The sequence below is a fragment of the Diaporthe amygdali genome (genome assembly GCF_026229845.1).
Source record: "Diaporthe amygdali strain CAA958 chromosome Unknown NODE_42_length_345209_cov_65_521073, whole genome shotgun sequence".
Classification (NCBI taxonomy): Eukaryota; Fungi; Ascomycota; class Sordariomycetes; order Diaporthales; family Diaporthaceae; genus Diaporthe; species Diaporthe amygdali.
The window spans coordinates 236,582-249,625 of NW_026517062.1; the positions used below are offsets into that span (position 1 = coordinate 236,582).

Consider the following 13,044-nt stretch of genomic DNA (forward strand, 5'->3'; position numbering starts at 1 on the left):
CCGGCCTGTTCAGAACGGTCCCGGGCGGGGGATCAACTAACCGGGCCTCGGTTATATGCTTTCGAGTGGCCATTCCTGAGGCAGATCCCCATCAGGCAGGACCCTAATTATCCATGTTATAGTGACACTAGGTTTCACCACCTATCAACAACTATTGGATGCTTGGACAATAATTGTTCCTATCGTGACCTGGAAGGCCGGAAGGGCCAAGCAGTGAGCAGACGGGAGGCGGGACGGGAGATATGCAACCAGATCTTGGTCGCGGACTTGTGTGACGACATCTTTACGAAAGTATCACCAAACAATAGATTTCAATTGGTATCTTCGAAAACCAAGTCCATATTCTCTTCTCCGTCTAGGCATTCGAGCTCAAATAAAAATTCCTAGCCCAGTCAGTCGCGCGCAAATCGCTTTGAATTCACCCTCTGGGATACCTCTTTCTAAGCCTGCTTATCCAAGCCGAGTTCAGCCAATATTTTCCCATTGTGCTCGCCCAAAGCAGGCACAGCATCCATCCTCGCGTCCTCGACCGCCCCAAACCCTGGTGGTATCAGAGCCGGGACTCGGCCCTCAGGGGTCTCGATCTCAGTCCACCGCCCGCGGGCCTTGAGTTGTGGATGCTCCCAGACGCCCTGCATGTCGTTCAGCTTGGCGTTCGCGATGCCGGCGCCCTCTAGCCTCGTGAGGAGTTCCTGCGCCGTCAGCCGCGAAAAGACCTTGTAGATGATCTCCCTCAGTTCTTCGCGGTTCTCGACCCTGAGCATGTTGGAGTTGAACCTTGGGTCTGAGGCCAGCTGCGCGTCCTCCAGCACGTCGCTGCAGAGCTTGGCCCATTCCCGCTCGTTCTGCAGGCCCAGCATGACCGATCCGCCGTCGCCGGTTGAGAAGGGCCCGTAGGGGTAGATCGTGGAGTGTGCGGCGCCGACTCTCTTCGGCGGTGGCTGGCCCTGGTACGTGTAGTACAGAGGGAAGCTCATCCACTCCGTCATGCTCTCCAGCATTGATATGTCGATGCACTTCCCCTTCCCAGTCTTCTCCCTCTCAATGACCGCACCGAGGATATTAGTCAACGCGTACATCCCCGCCGAGATGTCAGCGATAGAAATCCCCACCTTGGCAGGCTCATCCTTTGTCCCCGTCACGGACAGCAGGCCCGCCTCAGACTGCACAAGCAGGTCGTAGGCCTTCTTGTCCCGATACGGCCCATCGGACCCATACCCGCTGATATCACAGACGATAAGCCCCGGGTGCTTCTCCTTCAGCTCCTCGTACGACAGCCCCATCCGCCGGCTCGCGCCCGGGGCGAGGTTCTGCACCAGCACGTCCGCACGGTCAATTAGCGCCCTGAGGACACCCAGGTCTTTGGGCTGCTTCAAGTCGAGAGCGAGGCTCTCCTTGGAGCGGTTCGCCCAGACGAAGTGCGAGGCCTGCCCGTTCACCCGCTTGTCGTAGGCTCGCGCGAAGTCACCCACTCCGGGCCGCTCTATCTTGATCACCCTCGCGCCCAGGTCTGCGAGCTGTCTTGTACAGAATGGTGCTGCGATGGCGTGCTCGAGGCTTACTACGGTGATGCCTTCTAATGGGAGGTGCCTCTTGGCTGGAGAGGCGCTGCTCACGTAGCGCCTATTTGTCGTTATTGAGGACAACCTCGTGAGTGTTGTGAGATTCCATGCCAGTGAAGATCTGACAAGCTGTGCCCGAGACATATCGTGTTGCTCAGGGTCTTGGGCTGTTGGATATGCTTAATGGAACAGTATTTGTACTCCTCATTTTAATTCGTAGCGTTAACTAACAAACCTCGCCTTGGCTTGTTCTTATAAGTGATGGGTGTTTACTACCCCCACCCCTTCTCCAAATTATACAGTCGATATCGACTGTACAATTAGGAAACCTGGCGGAAGGTTAGGCGCAGTTGCAAACACAGTTTCTGAAAAATGTGTGTAAAATCGTCATTGCTTTCAGACATTCTGGCGAGAATCTGAATAGCCGACTCAGCCAAGTAACCGAGGGCCGCTCCCCCTCACTCCATCTCTATGTATGACCGACATGGGTACGTCTTGTCTGTCCTTTGAGAGATGTGCATGCATAATGAATTTCAAACTAACCGAACGGTCGGGTCATCTGAGTTCCATCGCAGCTTAGGTTCGGATTCTATAAGCTGCTTCTTCTGCTTTGCTGATGTTCGAGAAGCGACATCCCAGACGGTAGACCATCACCAACAGCGATGTCTCGATTACTTTCACGATATGCGAGCCGTCTAAGTCATCACCCTGCACCTGGCATCAGACTCCCCACACCTATCCACACCTCACGCAGAAATGGCTTCTCAACCACAACGCCAAGGCAAAGTCTCATGGAGACGACGGGCTTCACAGAGAACCAGCTCACAGTCCGGGAGGCGGTGAATGCAGTCTGTGCCCAGTTCCCAAATACGTACTGGCAAGAAAAGGACCAGCGGGAGGAAGACCCCACGGAGTTCCATGCGGCGCTCGCAAAGGACGGCTGGCTGGGCATCGCGCTGCCAGAGGAGCTGGGCGGGTCCGGGCTGGGCATCTCGGAGGCGACGATGATGATGCAGACCATCACGGAGAGTGGGGCGGGCATGGCGGGCGCGCAGGCGATCCACGCCAACGTGTACGCGACGCAGCCGCTGGCGCGGTTCGGCACCAAGGAGCAGCTCGAGAGCGTCATCCCGCACATTGTATCCGGCCGGTGGAGGACGTGCTTTGGCGTCACGGAGCCTAACTCGGGCCTCGACACGCTGCGGCTGGGCACGGTGGCGAAGCGGCAGACCGATGGGTCATACCGCGTCACAGGTCAGAAGATCTGGATCACCTGTGCACAGGTCGCGCGCAAGATGATGCTCCTCGCCAGGACGACTCCGCTGGGTGAGGTGAAGAAGCCGAGCGAGGGACTGTCTATGTTCTGCATCGACCTCGACCGTGAGCAACCCGGGTTGGATATTCGGAAAATCAAGAAGATGGGTGGTCGGGCGGTTGATGCGAACGAGGTGTACTTTGACAACTACGCCATCCCGGCGGAGTCACTCATCGGCGAAGAGGGCAAGGGCTTCAAGATGATACTGCATGGGATGAATGCCGAGCGCTGCCTGCTAGCTGGTGAAGCGTTGGGGCTTGGTTACGCTGCCCTGACCAGGGCTGCCGAATATGCCAGGGATAGGTCGGTCTTTCAGCGTCCCATAGGGATGAATCAAGGTATTGCTCATCCACTGGCAGATGCCTTTATGAAACTGGGTATGCGTGCTTCATCCCTGTATCAAGTTGTGAAATATGATCATGGAGAGCGCTCTCGACGAAAAAGTTGGCGGCCTCCTTCGTGGTCCAGTTTTGAAAGGTGCTGACTCCAATTTCGGACAGAGGGCGCCAAGTTGGCGACGTATCACGCTGCGAGGCTCTTCGATGCCAGCAGGGACGACTCCTCAATACGGCCGGACCAGATAGGGGTTGCTTGCAACAGTGCCAAGTACATGGCTGCCGAAGCAGCGTTCACGGCTTGCGAGAGGGCCGTGTTGACAGTAAGCATCTTCCTTCTGATTGAAAGATGACATGGATTGTTTGCTGATCTTGTCCGGCAATAGCACGGGGGCATGGGGTACGCCGCGGAGTATGATGTCGAGAGATGGTTCCGCGAGTGTTTGGTTCCCAGAATCGCGCCGGTGAGCCGGGAAATGATACTGAACTACATCAGCGAAAAGGTGCTCCAGCTACCTAGAAGCTATTAGACTTCGACAGACATATATCGTCTAGATGGTTGTAGCATAGAAGCCGTTAGATGTGGCCCCGAGTGATAAGATTAAGGGCCTCGGCACATAGAGGCAGCGAATTAGCTGGCCAACCTGAAGCCATAGATGGCCTGTATATAAATTATCCATTTTCAATGGCTCTCGAGCCAATGTATCTGACAGTATGGACTGTGTTGGCAGTATCTCGAAGCCAGAAGATCCAAGCTTCCTCAGACTGACTTTGCCTGAAGGAGGGTCACAACCACCTTTCCAGGAAATTCAGCCCGTTTACCTGCATCGGTGCCCCTGGAGACTGAGTCTGCATCGACGTGCCTAGTATGAAGCCGAGATCGTCGATGGCGTTGTCCCCCTCCCAATTCGTCTGCAGGAGGTTAAAGTAATGATCCTCAAATGTATTCGTATCGGGTATTCCGGTCGGTATTTCCTGGGCCGGTGGATCGGTGTTCGTCATCATGCCTGCACTGCTTCCCTCTCTGGACACAACTGCCGAGGCTCCTTCGTCCCGGCTGGTGTCGCCATCGCCTCTTAGTCGCTTTGCAATAGATTCATCAAGGTATTGTAGGAACAGATCAAGCACTGTGTTGTTAATGCGCCAAAACTTTTGAACTTCTTTCAGCCCCAGGAGGCAGATCTGTGCCCTGTTCTCTGCCAGTCTCCTTCCAATTCCGTCTGCAGTCTTTAGGTTGATGGCATGAATACATAACGCGGCAAAGAGGCTAGTTATCAAGTGCATTTGACCGTACTGTAGAAATTTTTCAGCGACGAAGTTCTTGGAGAGGAGTTGACCTACCTGAAGAGTCTTCCTTTCCAACATATCTTCTGCGATCCGGCTTATCTGGTTTGCTGCACCGAGTGCTATTTTGGTGTCGTTCTCATTTTTGCGCAAGAAGCCGCTTCGGTAGATCAATATCCTAAGGTGGTTGTAGGCAAGATGCAGCAGACACATCCATACTGATGGACTGTCTTCGTCTGATATCCTCTGCAAGCTGGTTGGCAAGCTGTCTTTCCATCCTTCAAGCGAAGACTGCAGGTGCATGATCTCTTCCTGGGCAGTTGGTGTTTTTCCAGGTATGAAGTGGGTGTCTATGATGTGACCAAGAAGTCTGGCCAGGTCGACCATCTTGATAGGATAAACCAGGTGCTCCGCTGTAGGCGAGCCGAGAGCCGTGAGTGGACTATCATCGGCGTCGTTTTCCAGGTCCTCTGTCGTCAGGAGCTCGATATCGCAGTCTTGGTCCCGAATCCTCATGGGTAGACCTAGTGATGCAGCCGATTGTCTCTCGCGCGTATAAATCGACCACCACGTTCTTTTGCGAATCCTGGCTATTTGCGGGTCACGAGTGGTGAGCTTTGTCGAGCGGTGCAGGCCACAAGTCTCGGACAAAGTTATCGCTGCGCCAAGCCAGTATCTCACATCCCTTACATCCGATGACTCCCCACGCCAGAAGCTCATGAAGAAGAGGCTCTGAATGAGTGTGATCTGGTCCTTCTCCCAATCTGCATGGAAGAGCAAACGTGCGCGGGTGTATAGCAATGATTTGGCCTCTGAACGATCCCTAAATCCCATGGAGACTATCGCTTCCTCGCTACAGTACGTGGCACCAATGAAGAGCATAGCCTGGAAAAGCAGCGGTGAGATCTCCATAGAAACCAATTTTCTGGCTATGCTTGGGCGGTCCAGTAACGGGAAGCATGGGTGAAACCATTTGAAGTAGGCCTGTACCACAGGTAGACATGTCTGCAGACTTGGGAACGTGAGTGCACCTTCTTCCCTCAGATATCTCTCGGTACCCTGGCTGAGGTGGATGACATTCGTTGAGGGAGAAGCGTCGTTGTGTGACTGAGGCGTCGAGCCAGCTTTGATAGAGAAAGACATTCTCCCATTCTGAGGTTCCTCAGTAGTTGGACGTTTTGATGGCACAAGGGTGAGAAAATTCGACTCCCCAAAGAAGAGGCTGCTGCTTCCTGAAGCAGCTGCAACTGTCTTCCCAGTCATTGCAGACTGCGACCTCGGTGATCTTGGTTCGGTGGACATCGCTGCAGCGGCATAGTCGCCTGATGTACTCGCCTGCTTCCGTGACGATGCGGGACTTTTACTCGGCTCTCCGAGGGATTCCACGCCCTCAGACGACCTCGAGCCATCTTTCACGCTCGACTGGCGAGGTTTGCGGGGATACCTACTTCTCTGTCAGCATCAATGTGTCTTAAACCAGAGCGCTTTGGTATTGATTTCCACTTCCAGCGTGAGCCATCTGTACTCCACAGGTATCGGCCGAGTGTCCAATGAATATCTGACTCGCTTTGAAGAACTCAAAACAACTCACCGTCCTCGCCGCGAGGGTAAAATGACACAGTTCTCCTGGGCTGACTGGCAATTGCTGCACGGATGCTTCTGCATCACATCGCATCGGACCCTTCGGAGATTGCATTCTTTGCATGCGTGTTTGGCCCTGGCCTTTTTGTTGATCCCGCTCATACTGTCAGGATTATCGAGGGCGTCCCATGCAGGAGTTCTGGACTATGGCCGCCTTTGACGGTCCTCGAGACGCCAGTGTGGTTGGTGTGCTGTGATTCTTATCGGAAGGGACTCAATCGGAAGAAAACAAAAGCTTGGCCCTTCGTGGAGGAGTTACCAAGAGATTGTATCAGTTGCGCCCTAACAGACCTGCTCCGCGAGGCTTGTGATAGTGAGACTGCGCATGAGGCGTTGGGGGCATGTCTCTTTCAAGTCGGCTTCTTTCCTGTGATATGAATCGTATGTAATATGGATAATGGATTGCCTGGGCCCCACCTTAAAGGCGCTGGGGGCAGATCTCACGTACTGTAAATTTCAGAGCTGGTGAATTGACAAGAAGTAGTGACGGCGTGGGCTTGAGAAGGAGGTCCTATAGCCCGTTCCACGTCTTAACCAACGATTGACGACCGTCAGGTACACACATAAATCCTGGGGAAGTCGTCCTCGCCCAGCTAAGGGTCTAACCCAGCAGCACCCAAGATCTACCTAGGCATGTCCCCACACCCCGCATTGCGTGCCCGGCCTCCCAAGCTCCCATCCGCCTGAACCGGAGTGTCGGATCCCAGCCCGGCGACTCCAATTCCTCGGCACAGCTCGCCCTCGGTCAGGGTCTCCCGTTACAATGACTGAGAGCAGGGAGAGAGGAAGATGACTGGTACAGCAGAGCAACTCCCGAACGGGCAGCACGCCCCCGATATAGAACATCACGACGACAGCACCGCGCCCACGGAAGCCGAGGTCCAGACCATCGTCCAGAGCATCAAAGACGCATCCTCCACCGCACCAGCTGCCCCTACGTCATCCTCGCGATCGTCGCAACCACGCCCAGAGATACAAACAGACCCATCGCAACCACCACAACCAGACGAGTTTGACGAGGGCGAATACTGGGACCTGTCAAGCATGGCCCCGTTGAATCAAGTGTCACGGGTCAGTACATGAGCAGCTGGCACGGCACATTGAGACATACCCGTCCTACCAAAAAAACCCACCTCTGCCCAGTCCGAATCCCCTCCTGCCGTGCAAGCCGACCCTACGTCTCCCGCCATGAACAGGATAGTAGTGACAAGAACAAAGGCCGCCATCGCGCGCCTGCGCGCCTACAAGCCTCCGCCCTTCCCGCTGTGGGACAAGCTGCCCCTCAGCCGGAGGGCAGCCGTGCTGATCCTGCTGTACGCGGACCGCCAGGGCGACCTGCGCGTTGTGCTCACCATGCGTGCGGCAAGCCTGAGGAGTTTCTCTGGTCCGTGGCTATCTGCCAGTCCAGTTGTTCTTCATTTCTGTGGAAAATAAAAGGGCTGACCGGGTTGTACTGTGCGACAGGCCATGCAGCTTTCCCAGGGGGCAAGGCGGATAGCTTAGAGGAGACGCCCTGTATGCCCACACTCCCCCCCCCTCCCCACCCAAACCAGCGATATAGTCCACTCAGTTGACGTACGGACGCCCGACTACTACCAACAGACCAAATAGCCCGCCGCGAAGCCTGGGAGGAGATCGGCCTCCCCATCGACGACAGCAAGATCCCGAAGCCCTTCCGCATCGAGCACCTGTGCTGCCTGCCGCACAGCCTGGCCAAGACAGAGCTGGCCGTGCGGCCGTGCGTGGCGCTGCTGCACTCGGACGACGATTCAGCAGCAGCAGCACCGTCCCCGACCGTCGACGAGAGCCTCATGCCGCGGCTAGACGCCAAGGAGGTGGCGGCCGTGTTCTCGGGCCCGCTGCACAACTTCCTGCTGGCGCAGGACGAGGTGGCCCCCGGGGGGGACGAGGCGCAGAGGCGCAAGCTGCTGCCCAAGGGGAAGTGGTACGAGGGCCGGTGGGCCGAGTTCCACGAGGCGCGGTGGCGCGTGCACTACTTCTACGTGCCGGTCAACCACCAGCGCGTGACGAAGCCCCGCGTGCGCGAGGGCGGGCTGGCGGCCATCGCGGAGCAGCTCGACGAGGAGGAGGACGTCGGCCGGTACATGGTGTGGGGGATGACGGGCCGGATGCTGGTGGACGCCGCGCGGGTCGCGTACGCGCGGGAGCCCGAATTTGAGCACAATACCCACTACGGCGACGAGGCCCTCATTGAAAGGCTGGCTGGTGCCGGGAAGCTGCAGGAGAAGAAGCGGCCTGCGGTTGTGGAGCTGGTGCAGGAGGAGGCCAAGAGGGCTAAGGAGGGAAGTAAGATGTAATGTGCATGACAAGAACTGGCATAGATGATAGATGATGTGGCTGTTATGGCTCAGCTACAAGCGCGTCATATTTATTTCATGAATGATACACACTTACTGCCGTCGCAAAGGGTTACACGATTCTTCATCCTGGGTCACACATGCTGAGTGAAATATTGTGGTAAAGAGCCTTGAATTTGAGCTCATTACCCTCTCGAAGATAGGCCGTTCAATTCCTGTAGGACCGCTTTTCAAAGGCAGCCAGCCAGTCTGCTCTGAAACCTTGAGAAAAGCATGTTGCTGTATGCTATGCTGGGGGGTATTGACACTGGGGTGTTGTTCTGGATAGATGCTGAGTAAAACGATGCCGGGACAATGCGCAAGCCGCTGCGAAGCTTCCAAAGCCAAATGAAAGCAAGACACCACCGAGTTACACATTTGTAACTGATGTAATCTCCGTCGGGTCTCACACGCTCAATTTCGCCCTCTCAATGGCATTGCGTCTCCTTGTTGACAGGCGTGTGTGCCCCAAACACTAAGTAGCCCAGGAACGCGCCTACGGTGACGGCGACCATCACCCATCCGTTGTAGGTCATGAAAATCAACCTGCGCAGCGACCGGGATTGTCAGCATATGCTTGCTGTTGGGGCCTGGGGAACAGCGGCGGTCTTGTGGTCACAACTTACATCAACATAAAGGCATAAAACGTCTGCAAGGCGTACAGAGCTGCCTTGACCAAGTGCGTCCTCTTGTTCACCTGCGCCTTGTTCTGCCCTATCGCCCACGCCAGCGGCGTAGTCTCAGTAATGATGTCGCCTCGAAGAATCCCAAGGTAAGCGCGTGGCATGGCAATTGTCATTTGTTTTGATTATTGAAACTCAAAGCGCAAGGGACACAAAGAAGACCGTTTTCGAAGACGGAACATTGTCCAGTGCGAACCTTGGATCAAAATGGAAAGAAGGGGGAAAGGGGGACGCCGGGCTAGAAGGGCGGCTGCATCGCCATGAGGCGAGGCAACCAGAACCCCCCTTGCGCCTGTTGCTTTTACTTCAAGAAATCTTTCACATTGTCTAGAACGAAGGGGAGGAGACTCACTCGGTGTGGAGTCTATCCTCCGGTCCATGATAACCTCGTATCGGCGCGTGCCCGCGCGCAGGGCTTCGTACCCCATCCCGATAAGGACGACAGCGATAAGACTGAAGAGGAGACCGGCGGTGGAGCGGATGTGCCATTGCTTGAAGACGATGCAGAGGTTGGTCGTGTCCCAGGTGAAGAGCATCTAATCCCGATGATAGAACGCGGTCAGCTTGGACTGTACAGCAGACTCGGCGCGGATGTCTCGATGAATGGATATCTGTTGGTGCTTACGCTCATGCTGCACATGTCCCCATGCGAGGGCATATTGTGGCCGCCGTGGCCGGGCATGTCGCCCATGTTGCCGTGGTCCATGTGGGAGTGATCCATTGTCTTGGGCGGTCGTCGGGTTCTCGAATGTCAAAGGAGCCAAGGTTGGCGCTAGGGCTTTATGGGCGGGCCGTCGGAAGGTTGACGCAGTTCGGACGTTTCTAGGTTATATGGATTGGCAAGCTCCGTTGACAGAGGAGGCTGTTGCTGCTGCTATGCTGGAGAGGAGAAGGGAAAAGGAGCAGACGAAACACAGGGAGTATCTGGGTATAATGTAAGAGGACAAGCCAGGTCCAAAAGCAAAGTGGCTTCAGCCGCGCAATGACAGGATGGAGACAGGATGGGAACAGGACAGGATAGAAACGGGCGAACACCTGACTGGTAATTTGCTCAAACTTGCGCAATTCCTCTGGGAGCTGCACGCCACGCCAAGGATGATGCGCTTGTCGCAGGTGGGTGGTTATAACTGACTGACTGACGACTACTGTAGTCCAGGTACTTCCGAGGTTGGGGGCCCGTAGGAGGTCTGCCGTGTATCTGGAACAAAGGGTGCAAAGGGTGCAGCGGGTATCCGTAGCGTAGCTCTGTCGGCAGATAAGCATTTCAGGGCTGCAGCGGCAGCGGCAGCATGCGTGGGCATGGAGTCAGTGAGAGTCTCTACCAGCAGCGCAGTGAGTGGAACAGACGGACACATGGATCATGGGCCCAGGGGCTGGGGCATAGGGGCCGTGCTTCTCTGACGCTGGGACGCGGACTGGCGGGATTGCAACTGAACTGGACTGAACTGATTCACATGCTCAGGGAGGCTAGCAGTAGCGAGTTGGACCCTGAATAGCGGGGTGCTCAGCCGATCCATGCGCCGACCTGGACAGAAGCGATTGTCAATGACATCCCACCTTGTTCTCCATGTCCAATTACTAAGACGACTGGATGACTGGATGACTTTTGCATATTGCACTCCGAGAGAGCCGCACACTGCCAACAACGTCAACAACAAGTATCTAGTCTAGATATGTGGCTACACAGCACATATCACGTCCTCAGCCTCCACCCCAGCCTGACCCACGACCGTTGAGGTGCTGAAACCGTAGGAAGACACAGCTCGGGACCTCCAAACACTCCAGTGTCGCGCTAGAACCCCCGGTTCTGCCCCCAGGTAAACCTGTACCGTAGCCACCACCAACATGCTCTCCACGCCAGTAAACCTGCCCAAGTGGTGAGTCTCTTGAACCCTCATTCAACGGCAGACGAGTCATTTCAAGGTCTAAGCTGACCATCGAGCTACTCAGGCTCGAGGAAAATTCACACCTCCTGCAGCCGCCCATCAACAATTACTGCGTCTACAATGAGGGCTTCACAGTCATGGCACGTGCAAAATACAATCCAGCCTTGTCAACCCATCCACCCCGGACTGACTAGCTGACCGACCACCCATCCAGATTGTGGGCGGGCCCAACGCCCGCACAGACTATCATATCAATGAGACGCCAGAGTGGTTCTACCAGCACAAGGGCGCCATGATGCTCAAGGTCGTCGACGACGGCGAATTCCGCGATATCATCATCCGCGAGGGCGATATGTTCCTGCTGCCAGGCAACACCCCGCACAACCCCGTGCGCTTCGCCAACACCGTGGGCGTCGTGCTCGAGCAGCGCCGGCCCGAGGCCTCAGTTGACCGGATGCGCTGGTATTGTGCATCTTGCCGCGCCGCTGTCCATGAGGCCGCCTTCCACTGCACCGACCTCGGCACCCAAATCAAGGCCGCCGTTGAGGCTTTCAAGGCCAGTAAGGAGGATAGGACGTGTAAGGCATGCGGTGAGGTGGCGGAAGCGGCGCCGAAGCCGGGGTCGATCAAGGACCCGAATCTGGAGTAGCATGAGCGGTGGAGAGTGAGATAGTAGTTGATGTTGAAGTATGATTTGCGTGCCTGTACCAAGTCTATGTTGGATTGATTGTACATATATGCACCCCAAAATCAGACGCACCGCCGCTTTATACCCCATCACTCGTGACTCCGTCCGACACCCCGCAGACCGCTCACGTCTCCTCGTAGACATAAGCGCCCGTGCTATCCGCAACCGGCACCTCCAGGGCCGCCTCCTCGATCTCCTTGCCGTCGACGCGGATGCCGGCCGTCATGACGTCGCCGGGCACAACGGGGCCGACGCCCTTGGGGGTGCCCGTAATGACGATGTCGCCCTCCTCGAGCGTAACGACGCGCGAGATGTCGCTCAGCACGCGCGGGATCTGGAACAGCAGCAGCTCCGTCGAGTCCTCCTGCCGCGTCTCGCCGTTGACCTTGAGCCACAGCTCAATCTTGTGCGGGTCCGGGATCTTGGACTTGGGGATCAGCCGGCTGATGGGCAGGAACGTGTCGAACCCCTTGGAGATGTCCCACGGCAGGCCCTTCTTCTTGGCCTCGTTCTGGATGTTGCGCGCCGTCATGTCGATGGACAGCGCGTAGCCTTGATGTCTTGTGTCAGTGTGTGGTTGAAGCGAGGAGAGGCGGGAGGGGCAAGAGGAAGTGAGAATGTAGTCGTGAGGTCAATGATAGACTCACTGTCAATGGCATCGAGGGCGCCTTGCTCATCATCCGGGCTCAGATCCTTAATCTTCTTGCCAATGATGAGCGCCAGCTCGACCTCATAGTGCAGGTCAACGCCCTTGGGCCTGATGACCGGGCCCTCACCGGGCAGCAGCAAGGTTGTTGTGGGCTTGAAGAAGAAGAAAGGCTGCTTCGGCCTGGCGCTGTTGAGCTCCTTGATATGGTCCCTGATGAGTGATGTGAGCGGACATGTAACTATCTCATCCAGGCGATGCCGTGGGATAGAGGACTCACGCGTAGTTGCGGCCAATGCAAGCGATCTTGTTCGGTCTGGTCTTGAGCGTCGCCATGGTTGTCAACCCTCGTCGGAATACGTTCATCTTGGCCAGGCTAGAATCACGGGTTTCGGTCAGCGAAATCTCGGGGGTGACTTTAAATATGAGCCTCCTCCTTCCTGTGGCCAAGCTTTCTCGGGTCTACCACTGTGAGGGGTGCTCGGTTCCGTCGTACTTCCGCCGGAAAACAAGCTCGGCCTGTAGAACACGACCCCGACCTTAATCCGCCCACCTCGGGTTTTCCGATGGCCTAGAGGGGGGTCCTGCCACATCCCGCGGCATACGTGTACATTGGGACGAACTTGCCTTGAAGAGGGGGTTGTAAG

General features: G+C 56.0%; 7 protein-coding genes across 7 annotated transcripts; 3 read left to right on the top strand and 4 right to left on the bottom strand.

Annotated features, from left to right (window-relative positions):
- Window positions 1-440: 440 nt before the first annotated feature.
- Window positions 441-1,706, bottom strand: J7T55_007113 (uncharacterized protein; the record flags this gene model as incomplete). The annotated part of the gene is made up of 1 exon (XM_053134164.1): window positions 441-1,706. The coding sequence occupies one exon, from the start codon at window positions 1,704-1,706 to the stop codon at window positions 441-443; it is 1,266 nt and encodes a 421-aa protein (XP_052988064.1).
- Window positions 1,707-2,353: 647 nt separating this feature from the next.
- On the top strand, window positions 2,354-3,742 carry J7T55_007114 (uncharacterized protein; the record flags this gene model as incomplete). The annotated part of the gene is made up of 3 exons (XM_053134165.1): window positions 2,354-3,254; window positions 3,378-3,535; window positions 3,599-3,742. The coding sequence occupies 3 exons, from the start codon at window positions 2,354-2,356 to the stop codon at window positions 3,740-3,742; spliced, it is 1,203 nt and encodes a 400-aa protein (XP_052988065.1).
- Window positions 3,743-3,998: 256 nt separating this feature from the next.
- J7T55_007115 (uncharacterized protein) lies at window positions 3,999-5,798 on the bottom strand (the record flags this gene model as incomplete). The annotated part of the gene is made up of 1 exon (XM_053134166.1): window positions 3,999-5,798. One exon carries the CDS (start codon window positions 5,796-5,798, stop codon window positions 3,999-4,001), a length of 1,800 nt encoding a protein of 599 aa, XP_052988066.1.
- A 1,128-nt stretch (window positions 5,799-6,926) lies between these two features.
- Window positions 6,927-8,455, top strand: J7T55_007116 (uncharacterized protein; the record flags this gene model as incomplete). The annotated part of the gene is made up of 4 exons (XM_053134167.1): window positions 6,927-7,208; window positions 7,281-7,521; window positions 7,602-7,652; window positions 7,740-8,455. The coding sequence occupies 4 exons, from the start codon at window positions 6,927-6,929 to the stop codon at window positions 8,453-8,455; spliced, it is 1,290 nt and encodes a 429-aa protein (XP_052988067.1).
- A 467-nt stretch (window positions 8,456-8,922) lies between these two features.
- Window positions 8,923-9,898, bottom strand: J7T55_007117 (uncharacterized protein; the record flags this gene model as incomplete). The annotated part of the gene is made up of 4 exons (XM_053134168.1): window positions 8,923-9,040; window positions 9,121-9,250; window positions 9,530-9,713; window positions 9,803-9,898. 4 exons carry the CDS (start codon window positions 9,896-9,898, stop codon window positions 8,923-8,925), a joined length of 528 nt encoding a protein of 175 aa, XP_052988068.1.
- Window positions 9,899-11,022: 1,124 nt separating this feature from the next.
- On the top strand, window positions 11,023-11,712 carry J7T55_007118 (uncharacterized protein; the record flags this gene model as incomplete). The annotated part of the gene is made up of 3 exons (XM_053134169.1): window positions 11,023-11,054; window positions 11,128-11,197; window positions 11,278-11,712. 3 exons carry the CDS (start codon window positions 11,023-11,025, stop codon window positions 11,710-11,712), a joined length of 537 nt encoding a protein of 178 aa, XP_052988069.1.
- Window positions 11,713-11,875: 163 nt separating this feature from the next.
- Window positions 11,876-12,733, bottom strand: J7T55_007119 (2-keto-4-pentenoate hydratase; the record flags this gene model as incomplete). The annotated part of the gene is made up of 3 exons (XM_053134170.1): window positions 11,876-12,303; window positions 12,399-12,610; window positions 12,678-12,733. The coding sequence occupies 3 exons, from the start codon at window positions 12,731-12,733 to the stop codon at window positions 11,876-11,878; spliced, it is 696 nt and encodes a 231-aa protein (XP_052988070.1).
- Between the last annotated feature and the right edge of the window lie 311 nt (window positions 12,734-13,044).